Source organism: Leptodactylus fuscus, chromosome 5, assembly GCF_031893055.1.
Source record: "Leptodactylus fuscus isolate aLepFus1 chromosome 5, aLepFus1.hap2, whole genome shotgun sequence".
In the NCBI taxonomy this organism is placed as follows: domain Eukaryota; kingdom Metazoa; phylum Chordata; class Amphibia; order Anura; family Leptodactylidae; genus Leptodactylus; species Leptodactylus fuscus.
The window spans coordinates 159,525,061-159,543,104 of NC_134269.1; the positions used below are offsets into that span (position 1 = coordinate 159,525,061).

Genomic DNA, 18,044 nt, shown 5'->3' on the forward strand with positions numbered 1-18,044 from the left:
ATTCTTACCATCTGTGTCGCTGCATTTGAGTAGTGCGACACCCACATTGTACCGCACTGTACATCCGTGCATCCACCCATCATCATCCACTGACACCATACGGCCATCACCAGCCAGTCGGTCACTGGCTGACTGCTGCATCCCTTGCAATAATCACCTCAACAGTCTGCATCATTATTGTCCCAAAATTTGGGTAACATTTTTTTTCCAGCCTTGTTTGGAGGTTAGGCTGGTATACTGCAAGTGAAACTACCATACGGTTCCAAATGGGAGCGCATTCCAATCTGTGTCTTTTCATCCTCCGACCACATCACTTTACACATTCATTTTGTCTAGAACACAGTGTCCAAATTCTGCTAGTAATCCCACCAGCCTCAAAGTTCTTCACAGCTATGCCAGTAAATGTTAGAAACTTTACAGCTCTTCATGCTTTGGAGCCCAGTAGTCCAGTGTGCACTTCTGTGCATTTGTGTTTTATTGCAGACTGATCACATTTGCACTCTCACTGTATATTTTTGTACAATATAGTTTTGTTTTTGTTTTTTTTTTATTTATTTATTTTCACACCCATAAATATTAGTGTGTACTATACCCTACCTAATTTTGTGCATAGGGGATAAGTTGCGAGGTGTGAAAACCCCTTTAACTAGACACTTATTTGCTATACTTGTGTACATGTAACTCCAACAACAGAAAAAAGTAGTATAAAAATGGCATTATAAGAAAAAAATAATTCTATTACCCAATAAGGAAATGTTAAAGCTTTCAAACACATAAAAAATTATAGCTTTGTCAGCAAGAAGAAGAAAATGGCCTGAAGTATCAGCGGATTAGACCACTTGTAAATGACGCTTTTGCTTTAACATTTCCTTGCACGTTTAGTTTTTGTTCCAGGAAAAACTCCCAGGGCAAATGGAAAAAATACCTATAGGCTTCCATTCTTCAGACCAATTACAAAACAATGTTCTTTTAGCCTCCATGGGGCAGGTAGTCATCACCGTATGTTTTTCTTATCTGAAAAGCATAATTTGTAGTGCTTTCTGATAAAATAGACCACTGCAAAAAAAACAAAAAACCAAACAAATTGCATATGCTTGGTGTATAAAAAATTTACATTTTTTTTTTTGTCTGCATTTGCTTCTACATTTGACATACGTTGGAGCGGATAATCTTGGCATATATGCTGAATTTAAAGGGGAAATGTAAGCCTTATAGTGACAACACAATGAAAGTGTACTTTATTGTTGTGTAAAATGCATGTTTCTATGTATGTAATGTCATATGTGGATAGACCACGCACTAGCACAGGTAGTTCACCAGGCTCTGAAGCACACCATGAATGTTGAAACATTGACCTTTTAGATTCATATCTATCAGTATCATAAATCCTAAAATCGTAAATAAAAAAGTAACTAAATAATGATCCTCTGTAGCTATAGAAGAGTGTTGTTTTGCAGACATTTGTCCCAGAATAGTTGAGCATTAACATGAAATGCAATATGTTCGCGTCAAGTCTTTGCCTGTCCAGTTGCTCTTCCTGAACAGCAGAAGCATCCGCGCCACATAACGGGAATATTACACCGCAGTCAGCTGCTTCCCCACGTATTGTCTGCTAGCTTCAATGCAAATGTTGTGCTGTTTTTAGAAGACCCTTGGATGCTTCTTTTCCCTGCCCTACTGCAAAATGAGAAATCTGTCAGTGTCAAATGACAGTCACATTACTGCACTTTTTACTGCAAATTTTTATGAAATTTTCTGTTTGTTTTTCGCAAAATAGTTCTAAATCTTATTGAATTGTATTACAATCAGTAAGAACAGTCTTTTTTACAATAACAGAAGTGCACAGGAAAAATCCTGCCTATCTGACAGGCGACAGTCTAATATTTATAGGGGAGCTTGGAAAATGCTGGTCCTTCTAATCCCTGCCCCGCCATTATAATGAAGCACATGCCTCGCCATCCAGTATGATTGGCATGCTCAAAACTGATGTAAACTATGGATGGCAAATCTAATGTAAACTACTATAACCTGCCTTGCTCCTTTTTTTTTTTTTCTTTTTTTTTTTTTTTTTTTAAAGTTGCAACATTTATAAAATCACAATTTTTGCACAAAAATTTTGAATTACAAAAAAGAAAATTGCATTTTTTTTTAATGGTTTGTACACCAGTTGTGTAAGCTGTGATAAATCAGCCCCCTAGGGATATAACTGATTTGTATACTTTTGTAGCTAATGTATGAAAAATAATTAATGCAGAAAATGTTAAAATTCACTATAAAACAGCCCCCTGCTTTGTGTATACAACTTTGAGTCCGGGCTACAGACTACTAACAAACATTGTGTATGGTTTGATCCTGTGGTCATGTTACTTTGTTCCAATTTATTCACTTCTACTATTTGTCAGACTGCCCACATAGTTTGTTTATATTCGGAAAGCATGGAGACGTATATTGTAGGTCTCCATTTACAAGTCATACACAAGATAACCTCCTCTTCCTGGCGCCCTTAGTGGCTGCCTCGATACAGGGCTCCAAGCTGGGAGCAACCTTATCTTTCCTTTCTCACTCTTTTTCTCTGTATCTTCAAAAATCCTGTAACCAAGAAAACTAGCACTATGAATTAGCAACTATAAATCGAATGGAAGACCCTGTGGAGTTTTTTGTTCCTTTTGTTTCTAGTGTAAAGCATGGACTCAAGACCTGGTTCAGCTGGTTTCCTGTGTCTACACATGTGCCTATTACCATCCCCCCAGGACACCATGCGGCATGGAGGAAAACCTACATGGATGTGTGGACTTCTTCGTTCAAGGAAATGATTTTTGGCGTCTATTGCTGATGTGTGAGGATGCCTACAGCTGACTGGTATTTCTTTCTATTACTGTGTACACGTGGGACTCTGCTACAGCCTGGAAACCTACCATCACCCTCCTACCCCAGGAGTTATGGAATCTTGGCAAGAGAGCAGCACCCTGTATACCTGGATGGCTTCAGACTTCTTTGGGGAAGTAGAACATAGTGGGAAGGAGGAAGGAGGAGGAGGAGGGCTTGTGATGAAGGACATTTGGGGCATTTTTTTGTGGTTAATGGACAATAGTGCTGATGCAAGATACCGAACTATCAGCTGTGAGCAGGAGCTCTCACTACGTACCAAAGAACTACCACATGTTATCATGATAGCTGCATATGTCCCCCACCTCTGCAAAAATGTTTTTCTGCCTCTTCTATCTACATGCTGTGACCCCCCCCCCTCGTGTCCTCCAACCACATTCAGCTGTATTATTAACATCACTTCACACAGAGGACTAAATGATCCTGCAGTGTGTCTGTGTTTCTTTTGTTTTAGTTGCTATGATTCATAGGATTTCTCATCTGCCATGAGCTTCTATGTGTTTCTCTCTTGTTATATACGACTGTACCATCTATGAAACTGTATCACTGAAATTTCCCCATTGTGGGACTATTAAAGGAATATCTTATCTTATATTGGTCCTCTATGAAGACATTTGGGATCAGGAAGCCTATGTTCACAGTATCTATGCCAGTATCTATCTATAATGAAGCCATTTGTACAAATTCTATGTTTTCAGGGTTTTTGGGGTTTTTTGCAGGGTAGAGAAATGCATAGTAATGCCAGTGACTCCAGTTACTTTACCTTTATCATACCATTACTTTTTCTTTACATCTGTCTAATGGAAGCAAAAAACGGACAAAAGTGGACAGATTAAAGCTGCAATATCTTTTCTAATTTTTCCGTACTTTTTTCTTCTCTGCAGATACAGCTATACTCCGAAGCAAGTGTCGCGCTTTTGCAGCTGAACAATCCCAAAGATTTCCATGAACTCAACATACAAGCAAAGAAAAACATGACTATAGAAGGAAAAGAGGTGACACTGAGTCCAGCTTACTTGCTGTGGGATCTTAGTGCTGTCAGCCAGGTATGCAGTGATATGACCGTGTTCTTCCTTGGGTTTCCAGGCTGGGTATTTAGATGTCTATGTGTCTGAAAGGGATCTGTTAATTGACAAGTACCTTGACTATAATTGGGGCTCAAAGGTCATGGCTCATTTTTCACACCTGGCAAAGCTGCACTTCTCAACAGCTATCCATCTGATGGGAGAAGATAAATAGGGCAGTGTAACTTGTATGCCCAGTTAAGCCCAACTGAAATGTTCATAGATCGGGGGTCATATGAGCACTCAGCAAGCCATTTAACATACAGAAACTACACATAGCTTTAGCGGTCGCATGCCTGTGAGCTCAGGATAGAAGAGCGTAGAAAAGAATCTAGTCAGAGAGCATTCATTCCTTATGAGTTCACTACACCAATCACCAAGTGAGGAAGGTTTTTACATGAGATTTTATGGAACTATTGTTCTGAGAATAGGTCACAAAGAAAAACTTAATCAGCTTAAAGGGCTATTCCTACTTGATAAATGTCCCCTTCATGTGCCATCACTTTATGATCGCTTGGTGTCGGACCTCTGGAGTCCCTGTTGATTTTGAGATTGATTTCCTACAAAGTCACACACTGAGCTGCCCGGCTGTGCAGAAACTTGATACCTCTGACAGCGACTTATCTCAGCGATAACAAATAGATAGGGCAGTTGAAATCTAATTCCCAATCCTTATCTGCCCCAGAGTCAAAAGGACCCTATATACATTAGGTGGTTGATTGGTTCCACTAAAATTACTGGGTTCAACTGGCACACATCTAATTTTTATATCCAGCTTAAGAACCCACACAGGGTTTAAAATGCGTAAACCTCAGTTAGGGTATGTTCACAGAGTTTTTTTTGTAGGCAGATTATGACGTGGAATCCGCCTCAAAATTCACCTGCAAAAATGTCTCCCATTCATTTCAATGGGAGTCACTAGCTTTTTTTTTTTTTTTTTTCAGCTAGCGGGAAAAAGAATCAACATGCCTTATCATTCCACGGCTGAGTCAAAGCTTTCTGCCATGTGATATTAACCGGTTAAGGACCGCTGGCCGTAAATTTACGGCCAGCAGTCCTGGTCTCTAAGACCAGCCGATTGTAAATTTACGGCCGGTCTTCAGAGACTCACTAGGCAGGGGGTGGGGCGGGGGGAGGGCAGGTATTAGGTGTTACTAACACCTAACCACCCCCTCAACAACATTCAGTCGGACTCAGTTTCGACTGAACGTTTTAACCCTTTCGATCGTGCCGTGAAACATCACGGCGCGATCGAAAGGGATCCGCCGCAGATTGAAGCTGATCGGCACCCCCCGCGGCGAGATCGGGGGGTGCCGATGTCAGTAAAAGGTAGTCTGGGGTCTGGCCAGTGACCCCAGACTACTGGATCCCCAACATACCTGGTTGATCCTGCCGACCGATGGAGGAAGTGAGCGATGTGTCTCACTTCCTCTGCTGCTTGCAGGACACGAGCAGGCTCATGTCCTGCTCGTGTCCTGCAAGCTACTATACAAAATCAGTTGATGCTTTCATGAAAGCATCAACTGATTCAAGTGTCCTAAAGGGACACATGAAAAAGTAAAAAAAAAAAAAAAAGTTAAAAAAAAAAGTAAAGTGTATGAAAAAAGTAATAAAGTTATAAAGCCCAAAAATCCCTTTTTCTCTATACAAAATGAACTATATAAAAAAGTACTAAAAATTAATAAAAACAATGCATATTTGGTATCGCCGCATCCGTAACAACCTGTACAATAAAACTGAAATAATATTTAATGTATACGGTGTACATCTGAAAAAAAAAAACGGAAAAAACCCGCCAGAAGTAGTGATTTTTCACCATATCACCTTACAAAATATGCTATAAAAAGTGATCAAAAAATTATATGCACCCCACAACAGTACCAATAAAAAGCGCAGGTTGTCCCGCAAAAAATAAGCCCTCAACCAACACTGTCAACCGAAAAATAAAAATGTTACGCCTCTCATAAGATGGCGATGCAAAAATCACTGATTTATGTCCCCAAATGTGTTTTTGTTCTGCAGAATTAGTATCGCATAAAAAAATAGTATAAATGAGGTATCGCCGTAACCGTACCGACCCGCAGAATAAAGGGAACATGTTACTTTTACTGTGCGCTGCATGGCGAAAAATTTAAAGGGTACAACTCAATGCCAGGATTTTATTTTTTTTTTAAATCCAGCAAGAAAGAGTTAATAAAATGTATTCAGTATGTTGTAGGCACCCAAAAATGGTGTCATTACAAAATATATCACATCCCGCAAACAACAAGCCCTTATATGGCCGCGTCACCAAAAGAATAAAGAAAATATAGCATCTACCAATGTGAAGACAAAAAAACCCAAAATCGCCAAATTATTAGAATACAACTGGCGGCGTCAGGAAGGGAATGTATAAGCTGTGTCAGTGTACTTCAGGAGACACCCCAGATTTACAGTTTACAAGGGAAAGACACCAGAAGTGACCCCCAAAATGAGCCCCAGAGTGACTCCCCCAATCATAGGAGCTACTGGGACATAGTAGGGAATTTGGTGTCTGCAATGTACTCCGCACCGCTTACACATTCCCTCTTCGCCATCCGCTGTGCAGTCATGTCCGGGATACTAATACTCACTACACCCCCTGAGAAATTCTTTGAGGGGTGCAGTTTTCAAAATGGGGTCACTCCTTTGGGGAATCCACTTTTCTGGTACCTTACAGGCTCTACAAACATGGCATGGCGTCCAGATACCAAACATCTGAATCTGTACTCCAAAAGCCTCATCGCGCTCCTTCCCTTCTGCGCCCTGCTGTGCGCCCAAACTGCAGTTTATGCCACATGTATGACACATGTATGACACTGGTGTACCCGGGATAACGGACGTAATGTCATATGTGGGTATAAACTGATATTAGGGCACAGCCGGACACAGAAGGGTTATTGGGTTTTTGGAGTGCAGACGGTTTGGTTTTTGGATGCCATGACACTTTTGCAGAGACCCTAAACTTGCCCCTACAAAATGGGGTTTACAGTTACCTCCAGGTCTCTCCAAAAGGAACATGGCCCCCAGAAAGTCCCTCTAAATCTGTACCCCAAAAGCTAAAAAGCGCAGTGCTCCTTCCCTTCTGAGCCCTCCTGTGTGCCCAAGCAGCAGTTTACACCCACATATATATATTTTTTGCCCCTCGGGATGGCCCCTTAATAGTTTTAGGAGTGCAGGTCTCTGACAACACAAAGTGGGTGCAATGTATGGGGCACCGAAATGGCATATTTCTTTCAAAATTTAAATTTTCATTTTGGACATTAATTTTTTGGAAGCATTTTAGGCACAAAATGATAATACCCCTTGATTCATTCCTTGACAGGTGTAGTTTCTAAAATGGGGTCACAATGGGGGGTTTCCATTGTATTGATACTTTAGGGGCTCAGCAAATGCGACATGGCACCTGAAAACTATTCCAGCCACATCTGCCCTCCAAAATCCAAATAGCTCTCTTTCCATTCTGAGCCCCACCATGTACCCATACAGCAGATTATGGCCACATATGGGGTATTGCCGTGTTCAGGAGAAATTTTGTAACAAACTGTGGGAGGCTTTTAATTCTTTAACTACTTGCAAAATTAAAAATATGGCGCTAAATGGACGATTCATTGGGAAAAAAAGTAATCTTTTCATTTTTACATCCCAATGTTAATAAAATCTGTGAAACAGCTGTGAGGCCAAAATGCTCAGTATACCCCTAGATAAATTCTATGAGTGGTGTAGTTTCCAAAATGGGGTCACTTTTAGGGGGTTTCCACTGTATTGGTACTTTAGGGGCTCTGCAAATGCGACATGGGACTTGAAAAATATTCCAGCAAAATCTGTCCTTCAAAAGCCAAATAGCTCTCTTTCCATTCTGAGCCCCACCATGTTCCCATACAGCAGATTATTACCACATATGGGGCATTTCTGTGTTCAGGAGAAATTGTTTAACAAACTTTATGGAGCTTTTTCCCCTTTATCCTCTTGTGAAAATGAAAAATTTGGGGCTAAATTGAAAGTTTATTGGAAAAAAAGTAATTTTTCATTTTCATGCCCCAATGTTAATAAAATCTGTGAAACAGCTGTAGGGTCAAAATGCTCACTCTACCCTTTAATATGTTCTGTGGGGGGTGTAGTTTCCAAAATGGGGTCACTTTTAGGGGGTTTCCACTGTATTGGTACTCTAGGGGCTCTGCAAATGAGACATGGCACCTAAAATTATTCCAGCAAAATCTGCCATCCAAAAGCCAAATAGCGCTCTTTCCATTCCAAGCCCCGCCATGTACCCATACAGCAGAATATGGCCACACATGGGGTATTGCCGTGTTCAGGAGAAATTGTGTAACAAACTGTGGGGGGCTTTTAGTCCTTTATCCCCTTGTGAAAATTAAAACTTTGGGGATAAAGTGACATTTTAGTAATTTTTCATTTACACATCCCAATGTTAGTAAAATCTGTGAAACAACTGTAGGGTTAAAATGCTGACTATACCCCTTGATGAATTCTGTGAGGGGTGTAGATTCTAAAATGGGGTCACTTTTGGGGGGTTTCCATTGTTTTGGTACTCTAGGGGCTCTGCAAATGAGGCATGGTGCCTGAAAATTATTCCAGCAAAATCTGCTGTTCACACACCCAGTGTCGCTCCTTCCCTTCCATGCACTGCTGTGTACCCAAAAATCAGTTTACGCCCACATGTGGGGTATTTCTGTGCACGGGAGAAATTGCATAACAAAATGTGAGATGCATTTTCTCCTTTAACCCTTTGTGAATGTGTTAATTTTAGGTCTAAATGAATGTATTAATGAAAAAAAATAAAATGTCTAAATTTCACTGCCATATTATTTTTATTCTTATGAAAAACTTAAAGGGTTAACAAACATCCCAAATGCTGTTTTGAATAATTTGAGGGGTGTAGTTTTGAAAATGGGGTGATTTATGGGGGTTTCTATTATACAGGCCTTTATAATTCCTTACAGAACTGAAGCGGTCCCTAAAAAATTGGTTTGGGGAATTTTCTTGCAAATCTAGAAAATCGCTGTTACACTTGTAAGCCTTGTAACGTCCAAAATAAATTAAAAGACAATCAAAAGATGATGCCGATATAAAGCAGAGATATGGGAGATAATATTTATTTATGTATTTGGGTGGTATGACTATCTGCCTGAAAAGCAGAGAATTTCACATTTTGAAAATTGCAATTTTTTCCAAATTTCCATCAAATTTCCTAGTTTTTTTTATAAATACATGCACAAATATTGATTAATATTTACCACTAACATGAAGTATAATGTGTTACGAAAAAAACAGTCTCAAAACCACTTGTGTAAGTTAAACCGTCTCAAAGTTATTGCCATTTAAAGTGACACATGTCAGTTTTGAAAAAAAAGGCCTGGTCTTTAACATACTTTTGGGCCTGGTCCTTAACCGGTTAAGTTAGTAGGTGGCCCTCGGCACCGCTATCATATGTACAGTAGCCCTGGGTATATATAAATGCTGACCGCTATCTTTTAGAAACCTGTTTGACTTAGAGAAAAAGTCCGACTGTAGTGAGATAAAGTTGGCCACTGTTGGCGAGGGGATTTGAGAATGGTTGAGCTTGGTGGGCATGTGTCTTTTTTCAGCCTTAGTAACTTTTTAGCTATCTTTAGCATTGGTTTTTCTTTTAACATCTACAATCTTGTCTGCACTGCTCACTATGATTGGCTAAAAGTTAGGCCACCATCACGGATGCTGATAGGCCAGGAACTGTTTAGAATCCAGCTAAGAGGAGTTTTTTTTCCCATTCTGTTTTCATCTGTTTGTTATATTTTATCCTTGACCTGCTCTACTTTATTCCTACTGTTCCCTTTTTTGATACGCTTGCTTTTGGCCGACTGTGCCCCTTTCCATAACACAGGGCGCCCGATTTGATTTTTGTATTTATCAGTTAACCCCTTCCCGCCGATGGCATTTTTTGATTTTCGTTTTTGACTCCCCTCCTTCTAAACCCCATAACTTTTTTATTTCTCCGCTCCCAGAGCCATATGAGGTCTTAATTTTTGCGGGACAAATGTTTCTTCATGATGCTACCATTGATTATTCTATATAATGTACTGGGAAGCAGGAAAAAAATTCAGAATGGGGTGGATTTGAAGAAAAAATGCATTTCTGCGACTTTCTTACGGGCTTTGGTTTTACGGCGTTCACTGTGCAGCCAAAATGACATGTCCGCTATATCTATGTTTCGGTACGGTTCCAGGGATACCAAATTTATATGGTTTTATTTACATTTTGACCCCTAAAAAAAATTCCAAAACTGTGTTAAAAAATTGTTTTTCTAAAAGTTGCCATATTCCGACGGCCGTAACTTTTTTATACGTACGGGTGTACGGGGATGCATAGGGCGTCTTTTTTTGCAGGGTCGGGTGTACTTTTTAGTTCTACCATTTTCGGGAAATGTTATTGCTTTGATCACTTTTTATTCAAATTTTTATCAGAATCAAAACAGTGAAAAAACGGCGGATTGGCACTTTTGACTATTTTTCCCGCTACGGCGTTTACCAAACAGGAAAAATATTTTTATAGATTTGTAGAGCGGGCGATTTCAGACGCGGGGATACCTAACATGTATATGTTTCACAGTTTTTAACTACTTTTATATGTGTTCTAGAGAAAGGGGGGTGATTTGAACTTTTAATTCTTTTTATATTTTTTTTAACTTTTTTTTTTTTTATTTATTTTTTGCATTTATTAGACCCCCTAGGGGTGTTGAACCCCAGGGGGTCTGATCACTAATGCAATGCATTACAATGCTAATGCATTGCAAAAAAGCATCCTTTCTTTTGCAGGCTGCATAGACCAGCCTGCAAAAGAGAGGATTTGCAGACAAGCCTGGGAGCCTGTACAAGGCTCCCGGCTGTCATGGCAATGGGACATCAACCCTGGAGCAAGCTCCAGGAGCCGGCGATCCCGGCCAAAATGGCGGCGCCCATGCGCCGCCGGGAAAATGGCGCCTCCGGCGCCTTTGACCGCAGCGCCGGAGGGGTTAATGCCTCCGATCGGTCCGGGGACTGATCGGAGGCATTAGAGCCGGTTGTCTACTGCTTAAAGCAGTAGACACCCGGCGGCTATGGCGGTCGCCATAGTTACAGACCCGACATGCGCCGTACTATTACGGCGCATGTCGGGAAGGGGTTAAAGGGAATATGTCCTCAGGAAATGACATCATTTTTAAATCAAGTTTTATGTTAAACATATCTTTAAAATAAAAATAAAAAAAATTGGTAAGGTTTCAAATCCATGTTGTCTAAATTAAAAAAAAAAAAAAATCCTAAAAAGCCAAATATGCAGAGATTTACTGGGTTTTTTTTTTTTGGTTTTTTTTGTAGAATTCTATGCAGTAGCCACCTAACTTATTTGCACACTGATGATCACAGCTATCTTGTATATCCTATCCTATTCTATCCTACTAATATTATAAACTAACCTCTTTCCGCAACTTCGTCTGCATGTTGTTGGCGTAGATGATCCGCCTATATTCAGCAAATTGCTGCTATCGATGGTTTGCCTGTTGCGGCGTTTCGGCAGCTCTCAAGCTGTCCTGCTGCTGAACTTGTTCCTCATGCCGTGCCTTTTGATTGTTTCGGTATCTTAGCAGCTCGCTGAGATGCTATATAATTTGTGTTGTTTATTTTATGTTCACATACTATATTAAACTGTTCTTGGCAGCAGCATTATCTCAGCTTGCTGATAAAGCCAGGTCTGTTATCTCTCTATGTAAACACACAGATAACCCTGAGTCCATTGTGTACATATATTTGCATATTATCTGATCTGCTCCAGTGCGGACACACTGGATGGGAAAACACCTTTAATCCAAATTGGCAGTTTGCCAATTTTAAACATGCTGGGAAAAAGAAAATGTAGTTTGTCGCAAAATTCTAAAACAACAAGAGCTATGAAGGTAGCCAGAAGGCAGAGCTGAGGCAGATCATCAGTGCCAACAACACGCTCATTATATGGCTTTTTAGCCAGCTGCTGTGATGCTGGAACAAGTTCAGCAACAGGACAGCTGGAGAGAGAGCTTGTATACTGTTGTAGGCTCAGGTAGTGGTATACAAAATGTACCTTTCTTGTGTCAATATCCAATCTTGCTGCTAAGAAATTCAACTTGTATTTCAAATGCAAATGAGCTGTTTGGTGCATTCAGGGTGGGGCCACACCTATGGGAGCACCTATTTTCTTTTGTTGTCATTCCAGATTACTCTCTAAGGGATATTTTAGTATGTCTGTTTGGGTTGTGGCAACCACAAAAGAAACTGTCTTTAAAGGGGTGGCCCTGCCCTAAGTGTGCTGAACAGCTCATTTGCATTTGAAATACAAGTTGTAACTGTACAATTAGTAGGGTTCAAATACAGACAGATACATTACAAAGAAAGTCATTTCACACAATGGGACTGAGGGCCCTGCTCGCAAGAGCTTACAATCTATGAGGTAGAGGGGGTGACACAAGAGGTAGCAGGGGCGGCATTGCTTATACAGTGGTCAGACAATTTTGTAATAGAGGCTACTGACATTACACAAACCTAAAACTTTATGAGCCATCACCAGTCGTGTCCTGTAACATGTGGATGGAGCTTGGACATATAGTTAGCCTGAAATGGCATCATATCATGTGGGGTAATATGGGAACTGGAACAGAGGAGGGTTAAATTTGGGGGATTCTAATAACGGTACAGGGTTTACATTAGGATGGGTTTACATTAGGAATTGGGATAGGCCTGTCTGAAAAGATGTCTTTAATTTGCGCTTGAAGCTGTAGAAATTAGGAGTTAATCTGATTGTCCGGGATAGAGAATTCCAGAAAAGTGGTGCAGCTCGGGAGAAGTCTTGTATGCGAGCATGGGAAGTTCTGATAATACAGTATGTAAGTGTTAGGTTATTGAGTGAACGGAGAACACGGGTTGGTCGGTAGACAGAGATGAGGGAGGAAATGTAGAGAGGTGCAGCATTAAGGAGAGCCTTGTGGATGAGAGTGATAACTTTATATTTTATTCTATTCTATCAAAATGTGAAAGTTTGTGTGTTTGGATGTTTGTTCCTTAATCACAGCCAAACGGCTGAATGGATTTTGGGGAAATGTCACACATGCCTACATATTACCCAGGAAGGAAACATAGGCTACTTCAGATGTTGCTCACTCGCCCGAAATCGCCACCACGACCAGCAAAAATTGTCTCCAGCTCCGCTGCAGGCCCTGACATGACGTCAGCGCAGGTCTTTCAGCAGACCTCCTATTGGTGCGCGGCAGTGTGTGGGCGGGCCGCAGGGTCAGCAGAGTGGCCCCATACATTGGCGGCGATGTGTGGGCGGGGCGAGTGAGCAAGTGCGCACTGAAGAACATGGAAGCTCCGGAGCGCCGCTGCCATGTCGGCAGGCTAAACAGTGCCTGATGCCGGCTTACTATGCGGCTGCATTACCACCCATGCGGTAGAGAGCCGCACGTCCCCGCGTACTGTTTGGCCGGAGGGGCAGACGTCTGGTAAAGGAACGCACATGCCGCCTGATGTTCCGGCTGCGCCACACGTACCTCCCCGGCATCTATATGGTGAGTGTGTCGGGTGCGGGGTTTGGGGGGGAAGGGGAAATGTGAGGGGAGGTGGGGGGTTCAAGGGTAGGCCTGCGGGGGGAGTGGGGTTGGGGAGCCCCCAGGGGTTTTGTGTGTGTTGAACCGGCAGGGGCCATTGTCATGTGCTGCGCGTGGGCGGGAGTGGTGGCTGCGGCGCGTGGGCAGGAGTGGTGGCTGCGGCGCGTGGGCAGGAGTGGTGGCTGCGGCGCGTGGGCAGGAGTGGTGGCTGCGGCGCGTGGGCAGGAGTGGTGGCTGCGGGTGCGCCATGGCGGAGGAATGGTCTCGGCGCTGCCGTGCATACCGGGGGAGGGGGGGAGGGAGAGGACAGGTGCGCGGGGAAGGGTGGGGCTGCGCTGGAAGTAAGTCGCGCAGGGAGTGAGGGGGTAATGCTAGTATGTAATAAAAGTTGATTTTCTCAGCAGCAAGGTCGCACTTCAGCACAAGAAATGTATGCTCACCATGTCGGTAACCGGCTCTACAACCGCATATAAGTGGTTTAGAAGTGACGTTGGCGTTTGTAGACTCCCTTTAACTGAGAATCCACACATATATGCAAGCAGTCATACTTTGATTTTTACTTATCTACATTTGGCCTTTGAATATTTTACACTTTTTGTAAACTTGATAAATATAAGTGTAAGACTATCTGTGACAGGACTACTACCTGACATAATATCTAGATACCTTTTCACTCTTCATCTATTATCGGGAATGACTTGTGTCTGTGTCCTTTTAAATAATGTCAAAGGCAAATATCTTTAACATGAGATAAACATTTAGGTCTTGTTTATATTTACTTAGCATGCCACACAAGCCCATAATCTAGATATATTTAACTTGGGAAGCCTGTCGACCTCCTTATTAGGTACAGTGGGTGCAGTGCCTTGGTAACCAGCCCATTTTCCCATTACTTACATGTGGGTAGATGCTTCACATTTCTCTGACTTTGTCTTTCTATATACTCTTCCGCCAGTAATTCTCTTTTAGCCTATGGCTTTAACACAACAGAATGAATGTAACAACGTTGTGTGGACTGGAAACTTAAGGAGCACTGACTAGACCAGGATGATATATGGCTCGACTCTGTGAAAAACCTGATCTGTAGTGTGGCATCTTCCTGGCTGAAACATGTCTGTGTACTTCTAGAGCTATTTTATAGGTAGTCTGCCAGCAGTAAAATGGTTATCTATTCCCAGTACCTTGTAGAGGGGATTCTACAGTCTCTAAATATACCTCTGTTTATTCAGCTTTGAGTGTGTGTAGCAGGCAAGTCCAATGTAGTGCTTATGAATATTATATGTATATTGCTCTTCTGGAATTGTGTGCCGCAACATTGAGTCGCCTTCAATAGAGCAGTGCTACAGTACCTAAAGCCATGACTACGTACTCTGCACAACAAGTGAGCAAGTTGTGCTAAGGATAGGACATCAATATTAGAAAGTGGATAACCCCTTACCCCTTGACAACCGGCTGGTGTGTGGTCAAAGATGTTAGTCTTAGAGACTGCTTGTTGTTTATAAGATCCTGGTTGGGGTGAACGTACAGCAGGCAACCTGAGACAGGTGTAGCCAAGTGATAAAGTACAGTCAAGTACTCTATATTGGGATGTCTGTGCCATGGTCTAATATAGTGTATCTGACATTGGACTCTAACACTTGACTATACCATACTTCTGTGCATATGGCTCTTCCAAAACATACCCCTAATCTGCTTCCTATTATTTTCAGTGGAAGGCAGTGACCAACACATTAAGGAGAAAAAAAATCATCCTGCCCTATCTCATAGTGATATCACTGTCAGAATCATCACTAAAACTGCCCTGGGTGGCGACACAATATTTAGCCTCATTGAGGCCAATTAGCAAAAAATGCCTCATTGGGTTCCCTGTCCCTTGTATTGGCTGAGCCAGAAATAAAGTGGCTTAGATGACCACTTGAGCCAGTCATCGGCCTCAGCAGTCACATATTGAGTCCTGGTGACATATTAGCCGTAACATCACCGGTACCCAACATGTGACTACGAAGGCCAGTGATTGGCTGTGATGGTCACTTGAGCTGCATCACATCCGGCACCGCTAGTGCAGCCATGGAATGGAACAGGGATCCAATTCCAGAATTGTTGCTGCTTTTTTCATTTTAGCTCCGTGTGGGTTTTACAGTTTGCCTTAAAAACCCCTTTAACACAGTGTGAACATATCCTTAGGGTCAGTTATATTCAGATGGTTCTATTATGCTACTTTTTATTTGCTATTATGCCAATGATAGTGGACAAAGCAATACAGATTTGCCAGCAATATAGGGACTTCCTATCCTGAATATCTATAGAATCTGCACCTTTGTACCTCTGGTGAACCCCTTGTTTAGATACTTATATGGAGGGGGGTGTCAGTTGTATGAAACTTCTGCTCCAAGTCATGCGAGAAAAAAAAAAAATCACAGATTTACTTAATCTGACTACATGTTCCCACTTTTTTTTTTTTTTCTTTCAATAAAGCTAAAGCAAGACGAGGACATCTCAGCAAGTCGTTTTGAAGATAATGAAGAATTACGGTACTCTCTGAGATCTATTGAAAAACATGCTCCTTGGGTTCGTCATGTTTTCATTGTGACCAATGGCCAAATCCCATCCTGGTTGAACCTTGATAATCCACGTGTCACCATTGTAACTCACCAAGTAAGATATGTCTTATTTTTGTAGGTCTCTTCTTTATTCTCTGTTGATGAGAAGTTGTTTCATTCTGACATTACAGAGTGTATCTCTCTTGGCTTGCGATATCTCAAGATGAGTGGCATGAAATGATCAGCTTTGAAAAACAATCTTTGGGAATTGTAAATGAGGCAGAGGGTTTTTTTTAACAGCTGGTCATGTTGTGGCACTGATCTTACAACATCTTGAGCCAAGAGAAAAGGTAAAGTAATAAAAGTTGTATCTGTGGTCTGCAATGAGTTTCAGAAGCATGTGTAATACTTTTTGGACTGTTTGTCTTGGTGACAGAAATGTGACCTCTAAATTCTTCTGACCTCTACAAATTATTAAGCCTTATTTATGGTTTTGGCCTAAGCACTGAACAGACTGTCTTACTCAGTTCAACACCTATTTATATAATATAAACTAGAGCTGGCATCCTATTCTCAAGTTACCCTCAACAGATAAATGCTGGCAGAGTGGCTTTTATTCTCTGCATGGAGAGAGAGTTTTTAAGATGGTAAGTGTTCAGCATGATAAAGGATCATTCTGGATGAGGAGAGTTCCTTTACATACAGGAGTCTTCCAAATGGATTGAACCATGGTCTAAACAGCAAGTCATTTGGTCTTTAAAAAGGTGCTCAGACACCTTGTTCATCCTGATAAACATTCCCTCCAACTCCCCGTGGACATGCATGCTCAGCTCATTTCTCATTGAAAATAGATGCACACTCAACTGAATGTGCGTCTATGGAGGAGCTGAGAGGAATAGATAAACACACGGGTGGACAGCTCGCCACAGCACAGTAGTCGGACATCTGCCTGATAATGGCTGTGAACCTGTTTATCAACCACATGACCATGGACTATATATCACATGACCACAGACTGATTTTTATCCACTGCAAGTAAACTGTGAGGGATTGATACAGCAAGTATATTGGAAAATTATATACCTTTTTATTATATAAACCACAACATTAATCTCTCAATATTTTTCTGAAACTGGACAAATCCATTAAGTTAAGTTTGGTTAAATATGACCCTTGTGATGGAAATATCCCTAACTTCTCTTTGTAAAATACAATTTAAAGAGAAGATGGCTACTGTGTGTGTGTGTGTATATATATATATATATATATATATATATATATATATATATATATATAGAGAGAGAGATATTATATATATATATATATATATATATATATCTCATATCTCAAGAAATGCATATTGATTTATGTATGTTTCCTTTTGTACAGGATATCTTTTTGAACACCAGCCATTTACCCACCTTCAGTTCTCCTGCCATTGAAAGCCACATCCATAGAATACCAGGACTATCCCAAAAATTTATTTATATGAATGATGACGTTATGTTTGGAACATATGTCTGGCCTGATGACTTTTATAGCCATTCAAAAGGACAAAAGGTAAAAACTGTCATACTGGTTAAGTATAGGGATAACCTGCAGCTTAATCACTAACATAGAGACAGTTGTGTTTGGGCATCTAAGAAGGGAGTTCCATTTATAGATTTGTGGAAAAACAGCAGAGAACCCAGAGAACTTTCCTGTGAACTGATATATACGTTTTTTAAACTGTTTATTTACATGTTCTGTTTTCCATCTATTTTGCTAACTTCTGATATTGTGTTATACCATCCTGATGAAGAGACCTCTATAGAGTCTCGAAAGCTCGATATGTCATCAAAAAACTTTTTATATTAGCAATTTAAAACGGTATCAACTACTGAGGACTTCTCTCAAAAAATTTCTTTCATTTCATATCCACTGGCT

The 18,044-nt window shown here is 41.1% G+C and overlaps 1 protein-coding gene across 1 annotated transcript in view; it reads left to right on the forward strand.

Annotated features, from left to right (window-relative positions):
- The window catches only part of GNPTAB (N-acetylglucosamine-1-phosphate transferase subunits alpha and beta), a 55,460-nt gene that overhangs the window by 23,958 nt on the left and 13,458 nt on the right, over positions 1 to 18,044 (forward strand). Inside the window, exons 8-10 of the mRNA XM_075274578.1 lie at positions 3,771 to 3,932; positions 16,054 to 16,233; positions 17,508 to 17,678. Coding sequence (XP_075130679.1) covers positions 3,771 to 3,932; positions 16,054 to 16,233; positions 17,508 to 17,678 — 513 coding nt within the window. The remainder of the gene's footprint in view (positions 1 to 3,770; positions 3,933 to 16,053; positions 16,234 to 17,507; positions 17,679 to 18,044) is intronic.